Here is a 23,162-nt window from a genome sequence, read left to right on the forward strand (position 1 = left end):
GGCCTTATGTTGGAGTAAACTATTTGTTACTTCCACTTTCAGTAATTCAGTATAAAATATTTACCTTCAGTTCAATGAACGAAGGTACTGTGTGGCGTACAGAGATTTAATTTGACAAAAAATATAACATCACGAATATACAGTCACTGCATTGTATACTTAATCAAATCATCTAAACCTTCATATTACAGTACAAAAGCAACAATATTTAAGAAAACAACAACTTTGTGACACAGTACCTTCTTTAGTTTACAACTTCTATGTAATTTCAACTTTGGCAGAACAGTTTCATTTTCAACACATACACCACAACAAATAAAGACTGATGGACTGCAGGCATGTGCAGCAATACTGTTCATATTTATCTGTTTTGTAGCTGTTCATTTATTTATTCACAGTATGTTACATTAAACGAGACTCAGTTTTTATTAAATCTAACATTCATAAGAGCCATAATGATGCCAGTAACCCATATACTCCCCCCACAAAAAAATACTAAAGATGACCAAAAAAAATATAGTCACCAATTTTTATAGATTATGTCATAAATAGAGAACATTGTTCAGAAACATGTCCTTTATTTAAAAGAGATGCTTCTTGAAACAGTATGTATCACAGTGTGAATGAAAGAATCCACAAGAACCTGAGGTCAAATTGAAAAAGTAACTTCTTACACTGGATGAGGTTACTGTCAGTAAGAGGCGCTGGAAATTACAGATCCCATGTGAAAAATGTATTAGTGTATGACACTGGCACAGATAAAAACATTTGTCACTTGTTTTTCTTCACACTTCACTAATTATGCAACTACGCAGTGCTCCTGTCTGATTGAATTTCAATAAAAATACCGGCGACAGTGAAACTTGTTAACATATAGAGAATGTATTCATCACTGATGAGCAATGAGTTTAAGGTTTTGGGAAAGCAGAGTCTCGAAAGATCTCAAGGCAGTTCACTGTAATGAGCACACCTGTCAGTTGCCGCCACTGTCTGGTGGCGGGGTTTTTCATTTTATCCAGAACCAAATGCAGATCCTGGATCATGTCTCTGTAGCCTTCCCCATAACGCAGACTCCAAGCGTGCAAGAAGTCATAGGCAGGCTTCCACATGGACTGAAACAGAATATTATACAATGGTTCAGTTCATAGTGTCTCTATGATAACTGCATATCACACACTGAAGTCAGACTGTTTGTGTATATGAGAAAGCTTCAGCTGCGTTAGAGCAGGTGAAACATTTAACACACTGAAGGGGGACCAAATGTCATCGCTAGCCAATGTTCCCAGGAAGCTAAAACAGTTGTAAACTCGCTTTACATTTACTGTTAAACTTAACAGCCATCTTTTGTTCCAGTTGGTCTGCTCTGTTGCTTCTTATCCTCACTCGCTCGCTCACTCACTCACTCACTCACTCACTCACTCACTCACACTAATTTGATCATGCTAATTTTATAGGATCAGTGGCATGTAATGGATAATATATCTCTGAATAAACAGTTGCAGCTCTTCAGCTTTCCAGAATAAAAGTAAATGAAACAGAAACCATAAGTGAAAGCTGAAATAATGTTCATAGTCCTGCAGACCATCACAGCTGATTTTCGGTGTGGTCAGTGAAAAAATAGTTAACCCCAACTATCACTCTAGCTTATGCAGAATTTCTGTTCAACTAGCTGCTATCTATCCTCATTAGATAGCATTAGAGCCGTTTCAGCCAATGTTGCAGCTTCAGGGGATCTACTTTTTTTGTTTAGGCATTGTAAGAATGTCACGTATCCAGTTATGCCTGCATGATCACAGATCCAAGGATAATGGTGACTGCACTAACTAGCTGAGCAACTTCGGCAATGAATTTTGAGTAACCAGACATTTGAAGAAAAAAAAAAAAAAGGAAAAAGGTTGTCTACATAACTGGGGAAATGATTAGAGGTGGTGCTGAAAAACTGATACCAACATAACAAACATAGCGATGGAAATATTTTTTGACATTATATGTAAAGGCCATATTCAAAGAATTAAACCAACCAAAATGATCTCAGAACCTTTAGAGTTGTACTTTGTTGAGAGGTTATTCTTGAGTTTGAAGCCAAAGTTTAAATATCCGTTCTAGTGATGAACCCTCTTCATCACTAGAACGACAGCTGCCACAACTCTATATACCATAAATAATACCATTGTCTTAAACTATTCTATCTGGTCACTACTACTCATGCTCTAGAGCACAGGTGTCAGAGTCCAGTCCTCGAGGGCCGCTATCCTGCAGGTTTTCGTTGTCACTGTGCTCCAACACACCTGACCGAAAATGATAAATAGCTTGACAAGAAGCTGTTGGACCCATTTGATTTGAATCAGCTGTGTTGGTAGAGAGAAATAACAAAAACCTGCCGGATACCGGCCATCGAGGACTGGAGTTTGACACTACTCTAGACGAGTGGTTCTGAAACTTTTTCTTGTATCTCTATAAAATATTTTTTGACCTAAATACCTTCTGGCCAGGTCAAAATATTTCTAAGACAAAAATTATCATCCATATGTAACATGAGGAAGACTAAAACAGTCACATATGGTTGATTTAGTGTTTTTCTATTGATTTTATTTTTTTTTTCAAGTCAGGGTTTTTATTCTCTGATAATTAACTTCTGCAGTTCTCAACAAAACTCCTATTAAGAAGCAGTGCTCTAGATAGCAGGGAAGGCTGAATGCTTACAATGCTGTTAAACATGTCGAACTTTTTCGCTCTTTTGAGCAATTTAATGTTAATCATTTTATAGTGTTTTTGGAGGCTCTGTAGTGGAGAGAGAAAGATGGAACAAGTAAAGAGGAAAAGGACAGAGGAGGGAGCAGTCAGTTTAAGAGAAAAGAAGAAAGCATCATGAGCAATTGAGAAGAGATAAGCAGAAGTTCATACTTTTCTTTCCTCTTTCATTTTACTTGAAATGTAACCTTCCAAAACACAATATATTAGATCTAACATTAGATGTAACGTAATACATAATTGTACATTAGATGGAACATCACACTGTTTTAACATGAATGCATGTCTGAGCATTAAATCATAGCTGAGATTTTTACTGTGTGCACTTCTTTGCATAGTCTAATATAATACCCTCTATATATTTGTATTAATATTCAGGGTCACAGAGTTGCTTTAGCCCATCACAACAATTAGCAGAGGTGGGAGGCAAGGTCCGTTGCAGGGACAGAGAGACAAACAGCTATTCATGCTCAAATTCACTCCTACGGAGAATTTAGACTGACCAATTACCCTGACATGCATGTTTTTGGATGGATAACCCCCCCATACACGACGAAAATATGCAACTTTAACACAGAAAAGACACTGAGGTGAAAACCAGTGACCTTCTGGCTGTGATGCCACACCACCATGTAGCATCATGTTATAAAGTAGATCCACAAGCTATCTTAGAACTGCTTTAGCTTATAGTTGTGCCTATAGCTGTATGCTGGCAAACTGACCTGGTCAGCGACTTCACCGTTCTTCCCCCGATGTGGTGCCTCATACTCAGCGATCTGAGCACTGGACAGTTTTCCCATCTTCTCAGCCAGCTCCCGCCATCGAATTCCCAGCTCCACAGCAGTGGATAGAATGATGGTGTTCTGAATGATCTGTGTCACAAGATTCATCAAGTCCATCTTCAGCAGTCCCTTGTTTATAATATAAAGAAAAAACACAAATTGAATAGTTAGGATTAGTACATAAGAAGGATTTGACCCTTTTATAACTGAAGAGGTTTATGTAGAGTCATGCACAAGAAATTACATCCTTTTTCACTTTTAAAGTTATAAGAAGTCTGGAGAAATAAATATATACACAGTGTAATTTATTTAACTAAAATAAAATAAAAATGCAGAAGCAATGTGTGAAAAATTAACGACAACTTTCCTGCTTTCATAGGACTTACGAGGATAAGTAGAGGCCAGATGCTGCAAAAGAAATGCCCTTTGATCATCTGTAATTGTGAGTACTTATATGAAGATGGCTGTTTAACATCATCATCACCTCAACATCAGACTACGTAATGCTCAGAGAAACTGAACACTGTAACAGATGTACTGTAAATTGCTTTGGAAAAAAGCGTCTGCTAAATGACTGTAGAATACATTAAAATGTCAAAGTAAAAATAAAAGAACAACAACAACAAAAAAAAAAATTAGATCAATGTTTTAGATTCCATAAGTTTCATAAGCGTTAAACTGACCAAGTAGCTGACATTGATAAGTCTTGTTTAAAAAAATAGCAAGGCGAAAGATCTCCCCATTCTACAAGCAACATGTCAGCACTGCTTATGCTTGCAGCATTCATTTGAGCAGATCACAAGACTTCTGGAATAACGTCCTTGGGACAAAAAGACCAAAGTTAAGATATTTGTTCATTATTCACAAGACTATGTTTAATGAAAATCTCACTCAGACAGTCAGCAAAAACACTTGCCAGTAACTACCAAGCACAGTGATGAGGGCCGGGCTGTTTTATAGCCAAAGGACCTGGGCTTGTCATGCTCACTATGTCCATCACATCACATCACATCTGCATAACAAACTTCAGTATTCATGAACTGAATGAAAGTTCTTCTGACTGACAGCTACAGCTTGGTTACAATTGTGTCAGGAAATAGTGTGATGATCCGAAATATGAAAGAAAATCTACTACAGATGAAAAAAAATCTAGAAAAAATGTTGGGAATTGATAAAGTTTTATTGATATCCGTGCCATTATCAGTTCTGCTCATCAATCAGGTTCTTTATTGATTCCATTATTAATTTTCAACCAGGAAAAACAAGTATACAACAAAGATTTACTGTGCCAAACAAACAAACAAACAAACAAACGAATAAACAAAAAAGACTAAGATTAAAAAAGTCATCTTTGAGTTTAGAACTGTCGTCAACTACACATAAACAACATATAGGGAATTATTCAGATCAATAATATCTTTAAATTGACATGGATGCTAAAACAACAGATCTGGTCTGAAATGGGAGAAGTATGAGACATCACTTAAAATAAAAACTCTATAGATGTTTATATTAAGTCTGCTGTATTGTGATGCTTATTAATCCAAAACTGCCATTTTAACTGGAAACAAATTCACCACATGAATAAATGAGTGATGTATAATTCTAATATCTGACTTCTGAATGCCTTCTCATAACGCTGACTCCTTATAATTACAGATCAGCACCCCAACTGCCTTTAAACTTTTCCTTTTAATGCAACTGACTGTGATTTCTCCTTATTGCTTCTTTGCATCCCACTTTTGGCTTCTTTTCACTGGCTACCTGTTAGTTTTAGAGTTAATTTTAAGATTTTATTGTTTGTTTTTAATTCTTTAAGCGGGCTGGCCTCTTTTCACCGATCTTTTTTTCCAACATGCACCGTCTAACTCACTGAGATCTGCTGAGTCACTCTTGCTGTCTTGAGGTCCAGGCTGAAAGGGGCCGGAGCTACCAAAGGCGGGCATTTTTAAACTTAGTTGAAAAGCTCACTTTTACTCCCTTGCTTTAAAACCAGACTTTAAAAAAAAAAAAAAAAAAAAAAATTTTTATGATTACTTGTTTTATGCTTGTCCTTATATTATTTTGTTTATTGTTTAGACTCCCTTTTTATTTCTCTTTTTTTTCTATTTTATCCCTTGTGGTTGTACAACACTTTGGTCAACATATGCTGTTTTTAAACATGCACATAAATAAAGTAGACTAGACTTGACCACTGCATTGCACATGATCAGGTGTGCACACTAAGCATTTTATTAACAATGTGCCAGACTCCTACTAAAGTCTTCATGAAGCACTTATAAACACTTGTGGCTACAGCTAAGCTAATTGTTAAATTAACAAGCAGCTAATGGCTTGCAGAGAGATTTACAGCAGGAATATGTTCACCAGAAGGAGGAAAACTCAGTTTATCAGTGATAAATTCTGGCATTCAAGAGAGCAGGAAGTTATTCCATTAATATGACTACTGGATTGAATAAAAAAAAACAAAACAAAAAAGAAGAAACAATTCAATACAATGCAGCTGCAATCAGACCTCCATCAGGTGCTCCATTCATGTAAGGAGCCTGGAGCAGAGCAGTGATTGCACTGCATGCTTCTCCTCATACGGATAGAGGTCTGTCATCTGATCTGTTGCTATTATTGGTCTTTCCTATACAGCTATTAGAGTTTTTACCATTGTCACGTATTTCAATGAATTGTAGCCACGATATGGATCACCTCCCCCTGCAACAACAAGATGTGCACACCTGACACTATTCATTTATACTCAGTAAGTTTGCCAATGCCTGTCAGGCATTTATGACCTCAATGGTGTACAATTCTGATGCTTTAGAAAATTTGGAGCCATCTCCTGATTGAAACCAGTTTTCGCTTCCAATCCCTAACTCAAGATGTTGGAATGACCTAATGAAGGTCCTGATCTGAGACAAATGGCAGGACCTTGTGAGAGATGTGGATAAATAAAAGCCCACAAACCCTAATAAAATCAAGAAACATTAAGAAGAGTTTCCCAAAACTCCCTCACAACAATGTCTGAGACTGACAGTATGATACAGCAAACAATTACTGTATGTTATGTTATGAGTGTAGAAGTGGTTCTACAAACAACTGAATCATCCAATGTACTTAACTTTGTCTTTTTTGTGCTTCTGCATTTTGGCTTTGCTTTTATTAAATAAATTATGACACAGTAATATATTTGTGAACTACGATTTTTTAAATTCCCATTAAGTACCAGGTTTTCTTTATTATATGTAAAACCGTAGCAGTGAAAGAATGTATACTTTCTGTTTCATACAGTTTTTTTTCCCTCTTTTTGTTTTGGATTTTCTTACAATATGATTATCGTATGAAAATGCATACTTTCTTTTTTACTTACCAACATCAGTTCATGCAGAAACTTCTTTCTACACCTCTCAGAGTGGCAGTCCTCCTTCAGCTTTTCCAGAATGCAGGCCACCTTATCAGCATCCGTTTCAGCATATCTCCACTGGACCGTGTCCGGCAACTCGTTGCTGTAACCTAAAGCATCTGCAAAACTCCTCCAGCCTGTAATATGTTTTGTCACAAGTGTCTGGATAGCAGAGTACATGTAGGTAAGCTTCCTGAAGGGCAGTGTCATGTTGTTCAAGAGGACCTCTGTGGTCATTTTATTGCCAGTGAAGTCAATCACCTGCTCCTTGGTTATGAGTTTGATGTTTTTGCAGTGGACCAAGCCAGTCTTTCCTCTGAGGAATCCAATGTACCACTCTTTCACCTTTGAGTTACCAACCGACTTGACAGTTTCCCTGGAAAGAAGAGCCACTGTGTCACCCCTGAAATACTCCAGTAGGTATTCCACACATGGCTGACGGATAACGGATTTCAGGGCAACTCCATACCACTGCAGGTTAATGGATCTGACTTTGAATTTGGGTAAATCTGGATCCCTTTCCTCAGGAATAGTCAAGACTCTTGCCATTTCAGTCTTTCTTTCTATGTGTCTTGACATCCTTTTCTCTGATCTGATTGGTGCTGCATCAGGGGAAGACACCTGAAAATGTGCAGTTTGGTTGGGTTCCTTCACATGTACATCCAGTTTAAAAGGAACCAAGTTAGAGGCATTGCCAGAACAAGACAAATCAGCAGGTAGATGCAAAACAGTGCCTATCTTGAGCTGGCTTTGCCTAACATGCTTCACTTTGTCCTCAGGTTTGATGTTAAACATCGAACCTATGACGTCAACCTCAACATTAAAGTTATTCAGCTTGTCTGGTTTAAAGGAATGTTTTCCCCAAAGCTGCAGCACAAGTGGGGGGAGGTTTTTATTGCCTCTGCAGATATCTGAAAACGGAAGCTTCGGTGGAACGTCCTCATGACAGCAGACGACTATTACGACCTTGAAGGATGGATGAATGTACCTGGGGCCATAGACCGCTACAGTTATTTGGCGGTCAAGGTAATCCCAGACTGATGTGGCAGGAGACTGAAGCGCAGAGGCCTCTGCAACCGCAATCACATAAAAATGTGTCATCAAGTCGTCGAGCTTCATCTGCATCACGTTCTTGTAAATGTAACAGTTGTTTGTTCTGACATACGGGCCCTCTCTTTTGTTGGACACTAGTCCCAACACAGTGGTCATCACCTGGCTCAAGGGGTCATCCTTGACCTCACCTGACAGTTTAATTTCCAACGTTATGCCCTCCTTTGTGTTGATGTTGCTTAGAAGCACCTCGATAAGTGGACTTATGGTTGTCGTGTAGTTGTTGTTGAGTCCAGGAGGAGGGTCCAGCATTGCTTTCAGTGTGACCTCTTGTACATCTACAGGAAGAACGTGTCCTTGTGGAACATGAATGCTAATTTTGGATTCTGGTAACTGTACTGAACCTCCACTGTGGCCAATCTTGCCGATAACTTGGAAGTGAGAGGCCTGAGTCTGAGCCCATCCAGGGCTTTGGCTCATCACATTTAAGTCCAGGCATGAGCGGGTTAACTGCCTGTGGCTAAGCCAGGCCATCTTATAGGCTTCCCTGTCATTCTTCAGCCACTCAAAATCCGGGTTCAGCACCGATCCAGGTGGTTTGAAACTGTTCTCCCAGTTTGGCGCCTTTCTCTCCAAATGATCAAGGATGTCTGAAGTGCTCCTCCACCTAGCAGATTGGTTGGTGACCTTGTGTTTCCTTTCCAAAAAATTGCTCACATTTCCTTCATCTGAAGATGTGCTGTCGGCATCATCATTGCTCGTTTCTGGATGTGTTTTATTTCCTTCATTTACATCTGATGTGATGGTAACTTGTTTATCAGAACCACTGTGTACTATGTCCTCTAGGAAAGGGTTTGAGTCAGATAATTTGTTCCTAAAGGGGTTTTTAATTTGCAGTGAGTGTTGAACGTCTGGCTGTAAAAGTTGTCTTCCTGATGTAAAACCACCTTTAGAAAAATTAAGAGCTTGGTTAGAAAGTCTGTTAGATTATTCACACGTTTTAACATTCCTCGTATTTCATTTATGAGACTGTGAATTTTACCATTCAAGTTGTCACTGTTTGAGGTATTTCCACTTAGGTCAATAAGTGTGCCCTCAGATTTACTCCGCATGAGACTCCCAACACGACGAAAGGACCTAGCTCCTTCAGCTGCCATGTTTTCATCTGTAAACATAAAAATTTATTTACTATTGGTTGCCAACTTACCAAGCAAAAAACTGCGGACAAAACCAATGTTTTTTTTTTTCCAGTTTAGAGTTGCTGATAAAGGATTTCCATAAGATGTTAATTTTCAGGTGGGCAGAAATCAGTGAAAATATGCATTAGCTACTTTACTTTGTGTATTGATCATTTCACATGCGTCACCAATGTTATTTACATTTGTAAACATTTAATTTAAAATGACTTAATAAAATGTTTAACTTTTTTTTTTACCCAAAATTTGACTTTAATAAAACACCCATTCAAACTTTGCAGTTCTGCTTTGACATTCACATTCTATAATACATAAAATGGAAAATTTCAATGATCATTAATGACAGAATTTATCATAACTCTTTATATTTGATATTATGTTCAGACTTTTATCTTAAAATATAGCAAAGTATGCATATAGGTCTCTATTGTATATATTTACAGAGAAAGAAACAAAACAAACTTGAAATACACAATATTTTACTTAACATGACCAATTAACAAAGAAATAATCATTAATCAATAGGTAATAACTCCGTTTCACTTTTAGTGAATATCTAACACAGTTACAACCCATTACAATGTTGTATTATATTTCTCAAAATGGTAAAATGCCTTTCCTCCACTATCAAATTGGTTTGTAGTTCTGTATTATGGCTAAAGAATGAATTTATGATTTACAAATCATCACTTCTGCTTTTATTAATATTTCAAGCAACTTCTCTGCTTGGGATTGTAACAATCTTTAGCTTTTTACTCTTACCTAGACAACAATTACAAATCAGGGCATCTACACTATGTGTGGAACCGGTTTTTCACTTCAGAAACCAATAGAAGTGTTCTGATTAATCGTCTTTTAGAATACATTTAGTTTTATATGTTATGACAGATAACAGTAACCTTAAAGAAACCTCTCAGCAGTAAAGTGAATGTTCTGTCTCAGAAAAGAATCCTTCTTGTGCCTCATGCTTTCTGTATGACAGAGGAAACTGTTCCAAACAACAGAATACCGTCTGAAATCTTTATCATGTCACTTGTTTGTGTAAAATGACCTGGCTCATTCAAGACTTGACACAGTGAGTCAGTCATTAATAATGTGGTTTCTTACACCAGTGCACAAAAACAGGTTGGTCTTGTCAAGCCTATGACACAAAAGTCAGTTCTATTTAGACTTCTTACTGTGATCAAAGAGCAGTGACATTGTACTATTTAGAATAAAAATGTGTTTTCTGGGGAATTACTGCCTGTTAGGCTTATGTAATATTTCATTATGCGTGGTAAGGGTGCTCAGTACCAAATGCCCAACTTTACTGCTATACATAAGCACTTTGAATACTGCATAGATAATTATCCTGATGGTTTTATTCATTTTAAATAATGGAACTTCCATTCATTATTAATCCGGAATTAGCTAAATTTCGCAGCACAAATGAAAAAAAAAAAAAAAGCGGAATCTTTTAGATCCAGCCCCCATAAGCACAGCTTCATCATCCAGGAGTGTCCGTGTTTGAACAGGTGTTAAGTACACCTTACTAACTTACTGAGTAGTTACACATTCGAAGAGTCTATTATTTATTGTTTCGTCCTGTTATCCTTTCCTATGAATAAGAGGCTTTGGGGGAGAAAGTTATTAACTACAAGTCAAAGAAAGCAAAGTTTGATCTCACCTCATCTTTGCTTCGGTACGTTGGCAGGGAAAGAAGCCAGACAACAATGATTTGCTCTTGCTTTCTAGGGCGTTTCGACGGAGTTCACCTCCTCACCTTACAGCTCCTGCCTGTGTTTGCTGTCTGGCACGGAGCATTTTGGGACTGGAAGTTTCAATTATTACAGGAACCGGAGTGGAGGAGTGGCTTCAAGTGCATAATAACTACATTACCCAGAATGCAAGTCTGTTTACGCACGAGGCTGAGGCTTCCACCTGAAACTGAGCGATACCCGCAGTTTCGACAGAAGTATGAGACTGGTGATAAGCATGTCACAGAAACACACTATTACACACACACTATTACACAAACTGCTGACTCTACGATTGGACTCTGGTTGAGGATAGAAGTTTAGGACGCATTAGTTAGTTGGAGCTGGATGTGTGTATCGTGTTACACCGACGCAGCGCGTGCAGACGAGGAGGAAGAGCAGGCGCAAGGTGTGCCTTTTGAATATTAGCATATGTTATAAAATAATTAACAATATGGAAATTAAAAAATGAAAACAGCATTTCCTAATCTTGTATGCTTATTCAATACAGAACTACTTTGGTCATAGTTTATCTTCATTTGTTCTATTTATTTTTCTTTTAATACAGCACACATCTTAGTGACAGAGCAAAGCTCGTTTATCAATAACTTATATCATCTTGTCTGAGTAAACAGATTACACACTGTTTGGAAATTGTTTCATAAACCATAGATATTGTATCAATAAATGAATATATATATATATATATATATATATATAATAAAATGTGTGAAAATGTCCTGAGTGTTTTTAAGCAATCTCTTAACTTGTATTCAGTACAAGCAGTTCTCAAGGAATGCAGCTAAGCACTCTTGAGTAGATTATCTTTTTGAAGCTCATATTTAGGCTGCAGTAACCTGAGCTTTTACATAATATGCTCTGTTACAGAGGAGTTTTGTCAAACTTGTAAAAATATGAAATTGTCTCTTAGTTTGACAAAAATAACTTTTAATTGCATAGGATAGCCTATGCTAGAGGCTTCTGCATGCATGTTGTTAGAATCTAAATATCATTTACATTCCATCAATATTGAATTAAGTCTATTTTTTGGACAATGGAGTCAAATTATTTCACATATTACATAATATATTTGAAATAAAAACAAAAACAGACCCTGAATAATATTACTCTGGTGTTTTGTTTTTTCTTTGTCCTTTAACTTTTCAAAAAAGATCTTCTCTCAGCCAATCCCACACAACACGGAAAGACTAGTGAATTCATCCGGCTGACAAGCATCATCTTTATATCCAAAGTCTAATCCTTATTCCATTTGGCCACAAATGTTGCCACTATTATCAGAATATGCTTCTGAATAAACTGTTTGTAATTTAAAACAAAGCAAGGTAGTGGTGGGGAGGTTTTGAAGGACAGGTGACCCATTTGCTTAGTTTTTACGTCTCACAAACTTTTTCAATATCTCATCTGATCATGGATTATGTGTCCCCTGACATTTTATCCAACTGAGATGATCTTCTGGCTAATCTCAGAGCTCAGTTACATTTCTTCTCAAAGTTGATATGTGGCTTTCTTTTTGTGGAGTACAGTTTCAGATTTATTAAGAATGGTTGTCCAAGGTGCTTCTGAGGTTATTAGGCTATACTGATCACGGGGACATGATTGCCTCCATTGCTGCTGCCTGGAGGCTCAGATGCCAAGAGCATCTAACACTGGTTCTCTTTCAAACCTTGTTTTGTATATTCAAAATTGGAAACACCCTCTGGTTTGACCAGTCATGGAAGCTCTATTACCACCAAGTCTGTCAAATACAGGCAAGTTACTTGTCTGGCATGGGTGCACCCATCCCCTTTATTATTAAATCATTTTTCATTTTTTATGGTTAATAGATCTTGAAAGACCAAAATTCTTTTCAATATTGCATTGAGAAATATATAGTTTTGGCTATTTTGTAACTAACTTTATGATAAAGTGGTGAGCCAAGACCCATTTCTTCCTTGGAAAGACAAAGGTTTAAATAGATGCTCCTTTTATACCCAGGCCTGACACCTTCACTGTCACCAAGGAATTTGCTAATAAAAACATTATATTAGATGTGAAGCACTGTCAGACTAGGGACTGAAGAAGAAGAGGAGCCACTGACTTGGGATTGCAAATTTAACGTCAATTTTGCAACTTCTATTATGGGAGTGGACTTGAAAAACAAAAAGAGCTATATCGTTTTAGTTTTTCTTTCTAGTGTCATAAAATGAGCAGTCTTGAAGCTTAAAATGAAATGCAGTTTAGATGATATATTATTCATTTTATTTCAGAGTTCTATCATTCTGCTATGACCTTGAAAGGACTGAGCATTCCTGCTAATGCATTTTAACTTTCAAAATTGACATTTTGAATTGAATTTTATACCTATTTAAATCTTAAATGTCCTTTTTCTTTATCATTTTAATTAAGTTACAGAATCCGCAGTCTTGCAGAGGAAGAAGAAAATGAAGTTTAGATTTTTTATTATTCAGTTTGTTTATGAGTAAAAAAAAAATGCAGCTATATTCCTAAAATGATAATTTTTCACTTAAATTATTGAACAGAATTGCTTCCATACATTAAAACAAAGAAAGCGATTTTATCTAGCATGAGCGAAAACTTACCAACGTTTCCTATATTGGGATTTGAGTTAGTGAAGTATTCTTATCTTGCTGTTGTCATGGTTATTAGTTCACTGTCATGTTAATGGAGCACAAGTTTCTTTGAGAAGCAGCTTGACAAATTTATTTTTTAATAAATTGATTGTGTTTATCAATATCTGTTAGTACTAAAACAAATTTGAAATAAACGTATGACTTAAAGTGATTAATTTTGAGTGATTCAAAGATAGAATCCAGTAAAGTTTTGATTCAACCTAACCTTTTTTTTTTCTTTTTGGCTTGAATGCTTACTATTGTTTACTATTTTGATATTGATATAGCAATCAAATGTAATGTTTTATATATGTATACATACACACACAAACACACACACACACACACACACACACACACACACATATATATATATATATATATATATATATATATATATATATATATATATATATATATATATAAATTCTAAGATAAATGGTATAGCTATTAGTTATAGTTTTTATAGTTGTACCACTGGATGGAGCCATTTCTCTACCATTCATTCAGTCAGGATGGGTGTTAATGTACACACCAGGAAAGCAAACAAGTAAGCAAAGCAAACTCCGTGATTTTGGAAGGGGTGAACATTTATTGTTTTTGAAAGACCTTAATAAAACGGCCTAAAGCTAAAAAAATATTTACATCCTTATGTTTCCTAAACTGAACTATCTTTAACTGAGCTTCCTTTAAATATTTGATGGCTGGGTTTGCTTTGGTTAACCTCAATGTTTAAGTTCGGGCATCTGTTATTAAACAGCTTAATGACTTAGTTTTAATATCCTTTCTATATTTTCTGTAAAAGTTACTGGGCTTTTATAAACAGTAAAGATTTCATTGGATCTTTTTTTCATTTAAAGTATTACTATTTGTTTTTTGCAATTTAAAACAGATTGCTATGAAGAGAAGAGAAGAGAAGAGAAGAGAAGAGAAGTGAAGAGATGCAATTGTGTGTTTCATGGAAACTTTTTGGAATTAATCATTTTTTGAGCTGAAATTTGTGTTATATTCGTGTTATGATGCCACTGAAATGGTGTAAAAAAAAAATCCAGAAAGCCAGTTAAGCTTCTTACAGTGAGACTGAATGTATAAAAATGAAACTTGCTGATCAGACAGGTGAAACACAACCTGTGGTATAAAAAAATGTAAACAACTGAAAGCAATTTGTGATGGCACCCCACCGGTCATATTACAACTACTTTTAATTCTTTTGACTAACCTCTGAAGCTTTTCCAATAGACTTACCAGTGAGATTGGTCTGTTTGATGGCAACTGCAGTTTGGTTGGTGATGCTAACCACAAAATTGGCCACAGATGCATTGTCTGTAAAACATATTGTGACAAAAGTGTGATTTACTGGTAGCATAATATATATATATATATATATATATATATATATATATATATATATATATATATAAAGAGATCACAAATGGTATGTAGTATATTAGCTGCAGTGTGAACTCGCATGGAGCACCTGCCAAGACTGTGATTCTGATTAGGTTTTATTGAGCAACAGAACCACAAAATCATTAATGCAAATTTCCTCCAGTTTCCCTTGATGCTGTTCCACTCCTTTTCTTTTCCTTTTCTTTTCTAGGTAACTTGATCAAAGCTGAGCTACCTGCTAACACAATGTCTGCTTTTTATTGTGAACGTCATCCACAGTTGGCTGGTTCTCATCCTGGCATGCATACGCTTCCTGAGACCAATTTCATTCAAGTGAGGCCAGTAGTGGGCATCCCTCAGAGGACCAAGTGACACTACAATAATCTGGGAAGGTGATAATAAAATAAAAAGCACAGAGCAGAACATGCAGCAATAAGGTAAAATTAGAGTTTTCAGGATAAATTAGCTTCTTATGGCTTTTAAAAATATGTTTTTATTCAAGTACTGGCATTAGACCTTTTATTTTTCTCAAACTCAAACATTGACTGTGGCATTTATTTTAAACAGAGCATATAGTACATTTTGTTATGGTAAAAAAAAAACAAAAAAAAACAAAGGATAGGAAAAGTTCAAAGTTAAAATTGAACATAAACTAATTTAGTCCTCCAACTTCTTAATTATATGCCACTTGTGTTTCATCAATATCATCATAATTAATATTCAAGTTCTACTTACTTCTACAAAACAAAATGCAACAAATAAAACTTAAATTGTACCATACTAATCTTAAATTAAAATTAATGTAAGAATTTCTTTATTTATTTTCCTGTAACTGCTTCGTGTTTTCCAATGATTAAAACTGAAGTGACTTTAGTGTAGTTTAAACTGGTTATTTAAAATGTACATTTACTGCAAATTCAGATTAGATCAAAGGTAACAAACTGTCCCTGCACATTGTTGAATTGGTTTAAAATGTTATATGTATTATCATATCCCTAAAAAAGTATAAAAAGGTGAAGATACGATGAGAATGAACAACTGAGGTAATACTTGCTGTGACTTCTTTTTTGCATGTTTGTATTATGTCCGAACTTGTACATTACAGTATGTGACCATGAAAGAAAAGGAGAAAAAGAAGGAGGAGAGAGAGAAAAATTAAAGTGGTAACATCAGCTAAGTAAGCATTTTCCAAATTATTCTTCTTGTGGAATTTCCCCCCAGAAATTTCCTACAAAACAGCTGGCGACTGTATAGACTGACTAACAAGATCTCTGGCTGGAAACCTGATTTCACTGCTACTTGAGGACTTCTGGGTGAATATAAGATTATAGGTATCCTAACTTTAAATCATGATTTCCTCACTTTTTCAAACTACAGTAATGCATTTGAGCATGTGCCTGAACACACCCGAGCAAGACTTTAAATAGTTTGTCTTTACATTGCACAACTAACAAATGTGTACATCCCTGGTCCAGTCATTTACCTGTATTTGCAGGAATGAAAAAAGTCTATCTATCTATCTATCTATCTATCTATCTATCTATCTATCTATCTATCTATCTATCTATCTATCTATCTATCCATCTATCCATCTATCTATCTATCTATCTATCTATCTATCTATCTATCTATCACCACTCAGAAGTGTTTAGTCGGAGAACCCAGAACCAAATCGCGCAGGGCGGATGCAGACCACTTTTTGGATTGCTGTTTGTTGAACAAAAAGCCACTAGAGGGCGCTGCAAAGCTGTACAAAAAGGTCTCAAACAGACGACTTATACAGACTTGTGTTTACTCCTCACTGTAAATTAATAAACAAAACAATAGAATGGAAATGAAGGGCTGCTGTTTTTAATACACACACTTTTTAAAACCAAATTTCTGAATAAATTTGAAGTTACATTCTTTTTTTGTAAAACCAGCGTCGTAGTTCAAGTTAGACTCGTATGACTGCACTAAACATTAATACAGCATTTTAAGCAAGCGGGAACAACTCGGATCTCTCCCGTATGATATATCTTAGTGGCAGATACATAAAAAAAACAAAAAAATTAAAAAAAAAATCCAGCAATTTAATAAATGTAAAATCTTCCTTTTTGCCCCATTCCCCGACTTAGTCCAAACAAACTGTCCCAAACGATATTAAGACATTTATAAGCCAAGCTGATATATAAACGTAACAAGATATTGTTACGCAGGACTTCCGCTAATAACCCCGTTTTTATACAACTTTTACAGCACTCCACATCACGTGAACTGGTCTGGTAAAAATGCGGAATAAAACAAAATTTCAAAGTATCTGTCCTATATATTTAAATATTTATAATTACAGCAAATGATGTAAGATATGTATTAATGAAAACCAAACGCATTCATGAAAATCTCCCTTAAATTTAAGGAAAGCCTGAAATGTTGTGCAGGTATGTTCGTTGCAAGTTGGGGCAAAGCTGGCGAGACGTTACAGACTTATTGTTATTATTACTTTTGAAAGCATGTCCTAAATTTTTGAGAATGGCAAGAAACCAATAATAATAATTTTGAAAAAAAAGCGAATAAAGGTAAATTGAAATGATAATTAGTCTCTTTAGAGATATAAATTTACCAGACACTCAGTCTAACATCCAGCCGATGGACTAATAAAGCTGCAGTGTTGACATTTAAGCTTCATACTCACAGAAAATAAAGAAGAAACAAATATGATGTTTTGTTGTTTGTTTTTTTTTTGTTTGTTTGTTTTTATCTTATATTTATATTAACAACACTAAATTCTTTGAACTTTACGTAGAAGCACTGTGAAAATTTCAGAACTTTTTTTCTAAAAAAAAATTGTAATTAATCTCAGTGTAGGCCCTGGTGGGACTTGTTCTGTACTTGGACTGTTTAAAAAAAAGTAAGCTAAAAGACCAGCTGAACAGTGAATTCTATATGCACAAAATGTCACATAAATGACTATTTATATGCTGTGATGGCGTTTAAAGAGATGAATCATATACTTTCAGAATATCCGTTTTGTTGTCAATACATTGATTTATCGACTCAACAATCGAACAAACTGGGTCGATCAAACTGCTTCTTAATTCATACTGACTTTATTGAGTGGCTCACATAAAAAGCCATTCTCAGGGAGAGGAGAAAAAAAAATGTCACTGAAAAATTAAAATCACTTTACAACATGCTTACTTAAATTAAATGAGTGGGTAAAGAGTAAATGATTTCAAAACCATACAAATAAATTCAAAGTGCGCCTAACGATAGACCCCCTAAATACAAGAACTCGTGGTTAAATAGAACTCCCCACAATACATTTCATACCATATGAAAGAAAAATCCAAGTACATTTCCGTATATTTTCCAAATATTTACTAGAGTCCATATACAACTACAAATACCTATACAAAAATCGTCTCCTGGACAAATACATTGCGCACCTTTACATTGGGCTGTAATTATTCTAACCTACATTTCTTTTATATACAACACATTTTGCAGCAAAGTAAGGGGTAAGTATAACCTCGACCGGCCTACTTACAAACTTGGCGCACTTGGCTGTGGAGTGTGTAGCAAATATGGGACATGTTGCTCCTCCATTATGCGACGATATAATGAAAACTCCATATCTTAGCATACTGTACTATAGTCTACAAGTATTGATCCCTACTGAGCTGTTCATTCACAATGACAAAAACAACTTCTCTTTCTTGACAATAAAGTGCCAGTGTTTGGTTTGAGAATAATGAGTATGACAACAGTAGCAACTTTTGCAGGCCCTAATATTTCACAGCTGATTTATTTTTCTTCTTTTGTCTTTTGCGTCTTGCAGGCCTACTAAGAAATTAAACATCAGTTCGAATCGGGCTGCAGAAAGTATCACTACTGCCTCGCGCCAGTGCGTCACAGAAAAACTTCACACTGCAAATGTACTAATGAAGAGTGTGTGATGGCACATCTTATGAAATGATGCAGTTAGTAGTCTTAAACACTTGGAGAAAGTCAAAAGAAGGTATGGGCCTGTTTTCTCATTAAATGGCAACATTCTGGATGAATCATGTCGCATACATCGAGGTATGTCCACTCTGGTGTCCTGTCAGTCAATGCCATCACAACACTAGATGTTGTTCTTTTATTTTATTTATTTTTTTGTAATTATAATTCTTTTCTCTTTTTTTTTCTACTTCAGCATGGAAAGTTTTAGAGGCCGTTTATGCCCACTCCCTGGGTTGACTCGGGTGGATGCAACAGGTCAGGGGAATGGCACGGAGGGCTTCCTGGCGCGCTGTGCTCGCTGTCGGTATCACTCCCTCTCTTACCTCCGCTGCCTCCGGAGCCAGAACCTGCAGATCCCCCGGCGCTGTGAGTTTTTACATGTTTACTCAGATGATCACTGCGCATAAACCTCTTGTTGCACACCGGACACGCGAAACGTTTCTCCCCGGTGTGTGTGCGTAAATGTCGCTGGAGCTCATCGGAGCGCGTGAATCTCTTCCCGCAAAACAGCCAGTTGCACACAAACGGTCTTTCGCCGGTGTGCCACCTCAAATGCGCTTTTAGGTGTGACGTTTTACCGTACACCTTCCCACAGCCGGGGATGTGACAACTGTGGAGACCCTTTCTCCGGAGGCTTGCGCCCGCCGGTCCCAGTCTCTCAGCCTCCTGGCAGTTTGGACAGTCGCAGGTGGCTCTGCCCGAGTATCGCCGAGCAGATGACCTCGGAGACCCTGCTAAAGATGAAGGTGGACCCCCAGATAGCATAGTCCCACCTGCCCCAGTTAGTGGAGATGGACTTGTGTCCGGATAAGAGGATAACACCGGCTTGAAACCGTCCATCAGGTGCTGGCCAGTTGTCAACAGGTGTGGAGAGGGGCTTGTACTGAAAGCAGAGTGACTTAAACTGGAGTAATCAGAATTATATCCGCCCAATGGAGAGTGTAAGGAGCTCTGGAGTCCACCGGAGTGTAAGGACGATTGTAGCGCTGCTCCGTTAGGGTTTTGAACATCAATCCATCCTGCTCCAACATCCCACCAAGCAGAGGCTCCGGTAGAACCAACATCTCCTGCGGGGATCCCAGGGTGGGAGGATTTGAACCAGGACTCGTAAGGATGCGCAACGCTCATTCTCGGATAAATGCCCTGCAAACTGTCCACGGATGTGTGCACCTTGGAGATGAAAACCGGCTGGTGATTCGACTCTTGAGAGTTGCTCGAAACGGATGCTTGGAAAACAGAATAATCGTTTCCAAAATGAGAACTAGATGAGGTACCAGACGTGAGGGAGAAGGCACTGGATCCGTTGGAGTTGTTGGTGCCGAAAGAGTCCGAGATGCCAGGTCCATTACGGGATACCCCGAAACCGGACAGGCCGGATCCGAGGCTGCAGCTGCTCGCAGCGGCTCTTTTCCACGGGTGGAAGCCTTTTCCAAATGACGGAGAATTATCCGAAATTGTGGATGGCGAAGGGCTGGGACTCCCTATTTTGTTACATGTTGCAGCTAACATGGCTAAAGGAGTCGATCCTAACCTCGGCTCCTCCTGAAAGGTCAAGAAAGAAAAAAAAAAGGAAGAAATGTAAGTCTCTGGTCAGTTTTTCTAGTTTAACAGGTTAATCACACAAAGTCAGCTCGGTATTTCAATTTAACAGAGAGCAAAAAAAAAAAAAAAAAAAAAGTTTTCCCAGACTAACAACTCCTGGCTTCACTTTTAAAACTTCTACAAACAACCAGAGTGGATTGTTACCACTTCCTACCTGGACAAACAGAGCAGTGAAATGCGACAGCCGGCGCTTAGAAATGAATCCCAAATTAAGCACCAAGGGAAAAGTGCATTTTTTTCCCCCTTTTTTTTTGTTTTTACACAACTATCAACTTCTAACCTATCTATCGAGTCTCAACTTTCCCACACGAACCGCCTTCCTGAAAATATAACCGACACACTGGCTTTGCTCCCTACTTTGCGACCGCTGTAAGTTTAATCCCCACCACAGGACAATGACAAGAACTAATTAAACCAGTAAGAAAGTCTTTTGGACTCACCCCTAGAAGTGAAGTTGCCATCACACAAAAACACTGCCCTCCTCAGAGGATCTTTTTATATTTATGAATCAGAGCACTGTTTTTTTTTAGAGGTGTGCAATACAATGATGTGTTCCGCCCATTCTTCCACGATTGTAGGCGCCTCTCCGGCTTTGAAGTGCCGGTGTGACACGGGCGACCAATCAGCGGCCCCAACCCACCACACCGCCACACACTACCGTGAGGTCATCAATAGAGCGCCTCAGACAGCTCTCCACCCTCCTCCACCCTCGCCGCCCCCTCTATAATAAAAGACAGCGGAAGGAAGGTAAAGTTAAATGAGAGTGAATTAGGAAGGAGGAATTAGGGGGGCACTTATTGAAATTTTACAGAATATCACATTCCATAAATTTAAAGAGGGAGGAATGACGACCTGTGGCTGCTGATATGGGCTATTGGTAAATAAGAAAAAAGAAAGGAAAATAAGCAACACCCCGATACCAGAATATTGAAACTTATCCTTCCCATTTTCAACAGGCTCCAAATTTGATGCGATTAAAAAAAAAAAAAAAAAAAAAAAAAAAAAAAAAGTCTATAACTGCGTTATTACTGTGTAATAAAGTTTAAACTCTAAACTGTCATCAAGTTTAGAGTGTTTATCAACAAGTTACCTCATATATGCCTTTCTTTTTTTTTTTAAATTTTTTTTTTTTTTTTATTAGTTATTACAATAAAACTATACCCTTTTTCCTTGCTTGATCTGGGATGATTTACCAGGCGCGTGTTTAGCCTACATGTTTGAACTTCTTTAGAGTTAATATACACAAACTATTACACGAGAAATAAAGGCTGCATTGTTCTGGCCGTGGATCTATATTACATAGTCCCAAACTTTCACATTACTGTAATTGTGTTCAATTACCTTGACAGTTTTGATTAAAACTAGCACACCGTGCATTCCGGAGGGGGAGATTATTCATTTCATCATAGGCGATATTAGACTAAAACAGCAGATGAAGAAGATGAGAGGTCGATGTAGTTGACTTTAGAAGATTTACTGCCTTGACATTACCAAATTCAAAAAATGTAGATTTTTTTTTAGAGGGGGTTATTGGCAATATACATAATGTTGGCGGTGTGAGTTAAGTGAAATTATTTATTAGAGTAAGTGATTGCATTCTTAGTCTGAAAATAAAATGATCATGTAGTTATATGAAATTGGTTCATCACTTTGTCTGCTGACATTTAGTTAAAAAAAACATATAAAGGAAACGCGTGTTACATAATAAGAACTTGTTGGCAAAACGTGTTGAACCCTGGGACTCTCTGTCGGGACTATTAGCATGCAGTGTGCGCTGGAGGCATAAATTTCATTTGAATTTCAAATTTAATAACGCAGGAGGTTTTTAATCATCCACAGTTTTATTTGTTTGATATTAACATGCTTATTGACCGGGTCTGTTGACCAGCTTGGTCATTACAGGACAGGGAAAAGTTAATTAAAACGACCAGGGATTATTCATCACATCATCTGCCTAACCCATGTCGCTTCCTTTATTACACAGTGTGATAGATGGACAATCTGATTAATTCTTGTGTTTCTAGGATTGGACAAGAGCTTTTTGGATTTACGCTGCTTTACTTTGAAGTGAAAAAATATGATGTAGTGGGGAAAAAAAGAGAGAGAGAGAGAGAGAGAGAGAGAATATTATTCTCCATGTTGCATGTGTGCAAGACTGCAAAACAGATGCAACAGCAACATTATACATGCATGTCTTCTTGTTGCTTTTTACTTATTAATCTTGCAGAGTGTGTCACTTAGTTGCAAATATTTACCATTAGGTCAGAAACAATTTCTGGAATTTATTATAGGTATAATTAATAGCATCTAAGATTTCAGTGTTTTGACACTCTCAAACTAAAACGCGCGACAAGTTTTACATGCGTCGTGATAAAAAGGCTTTTGATTATTCATCGTAATCATCAGATTATGTGTGGGGAAAAATAAAAATACATCTTTGGCTTATTGAGGGTGGGCATAATAAATTAACAAAAATATTTAGTTTTCATTTAATTCATGTTTTATTCTTGTCAAACAGCCACACAGGCTTTAGAAATAACGAAATACCACGCAGCGAATTCTGCGTAACAGCGCTCAAAACGAATAAAACACGACAAAAGTAACGGTGAGAAAGAAAAGCAACATACCGTGCTCCTCCGCTCCGCAGT

At 37.0% G+C, this 23,162-nt stretch overlaps 2 protein-coding genes across 2 annotated transcripts; both read right to left on the reverse strand.

Annotated features, from left to right (window-relative positions):
• Nucleotides 1-908: 908 nt before the first annotated feature.
• Nucleotides 909-9,134, reverse strand: macc1 (MET transcriptional regulator MACC1; the record flags this gene model as incomplete). The annotated part of the gene is made up of 4 exons (XM_079241254.1): nt 909-1,112; nt 3,474-3,662; nt 6,895-8,924; nt 9,020-9,134. The coding sequence occupies 4 exons, from the start codon at nt 9,132-9,134 to the stop codon at nt 909-911; spliced, it is 2,538 nt and encodes an 845-aa protein (XP_079097380.1).
• Nucleotides 9,135-19,116: 9,982 nt separating this feature from the next.
• sp8b (sp8 transcription factor b) lies at nt 19,117-20,975 on the reverse strand (the record flags this gene model as incomplete). Its single annotated transcript, XM_079240524.1, has 2 exons — nt 19,117-20,454; nt 20,955-20,975. The coding sequence occupies 2 exons, from the start codon at nt 20,973-20,975 to the stop codon at nt 19,117-19,119; spliced, it is 1,359 nt and encodes a 452-aa protein (XP_079096650.1).
• Between the last annotated feature and the right edge of the window lie 2,187 nt (nt 20,976-23,162).

The sequence above is a fragment of the Telmatherina bonti genome (assembly GCF_933228915.1).
Source record: "Telmatherina bonti genome assembly, chromosome: 5".
NCBI lineage: Eukaryota > Metazoa > Chordata > Actinopteri > Atheriniformes > Telmatherinidae > Telmatherina > Telmatherina bonti.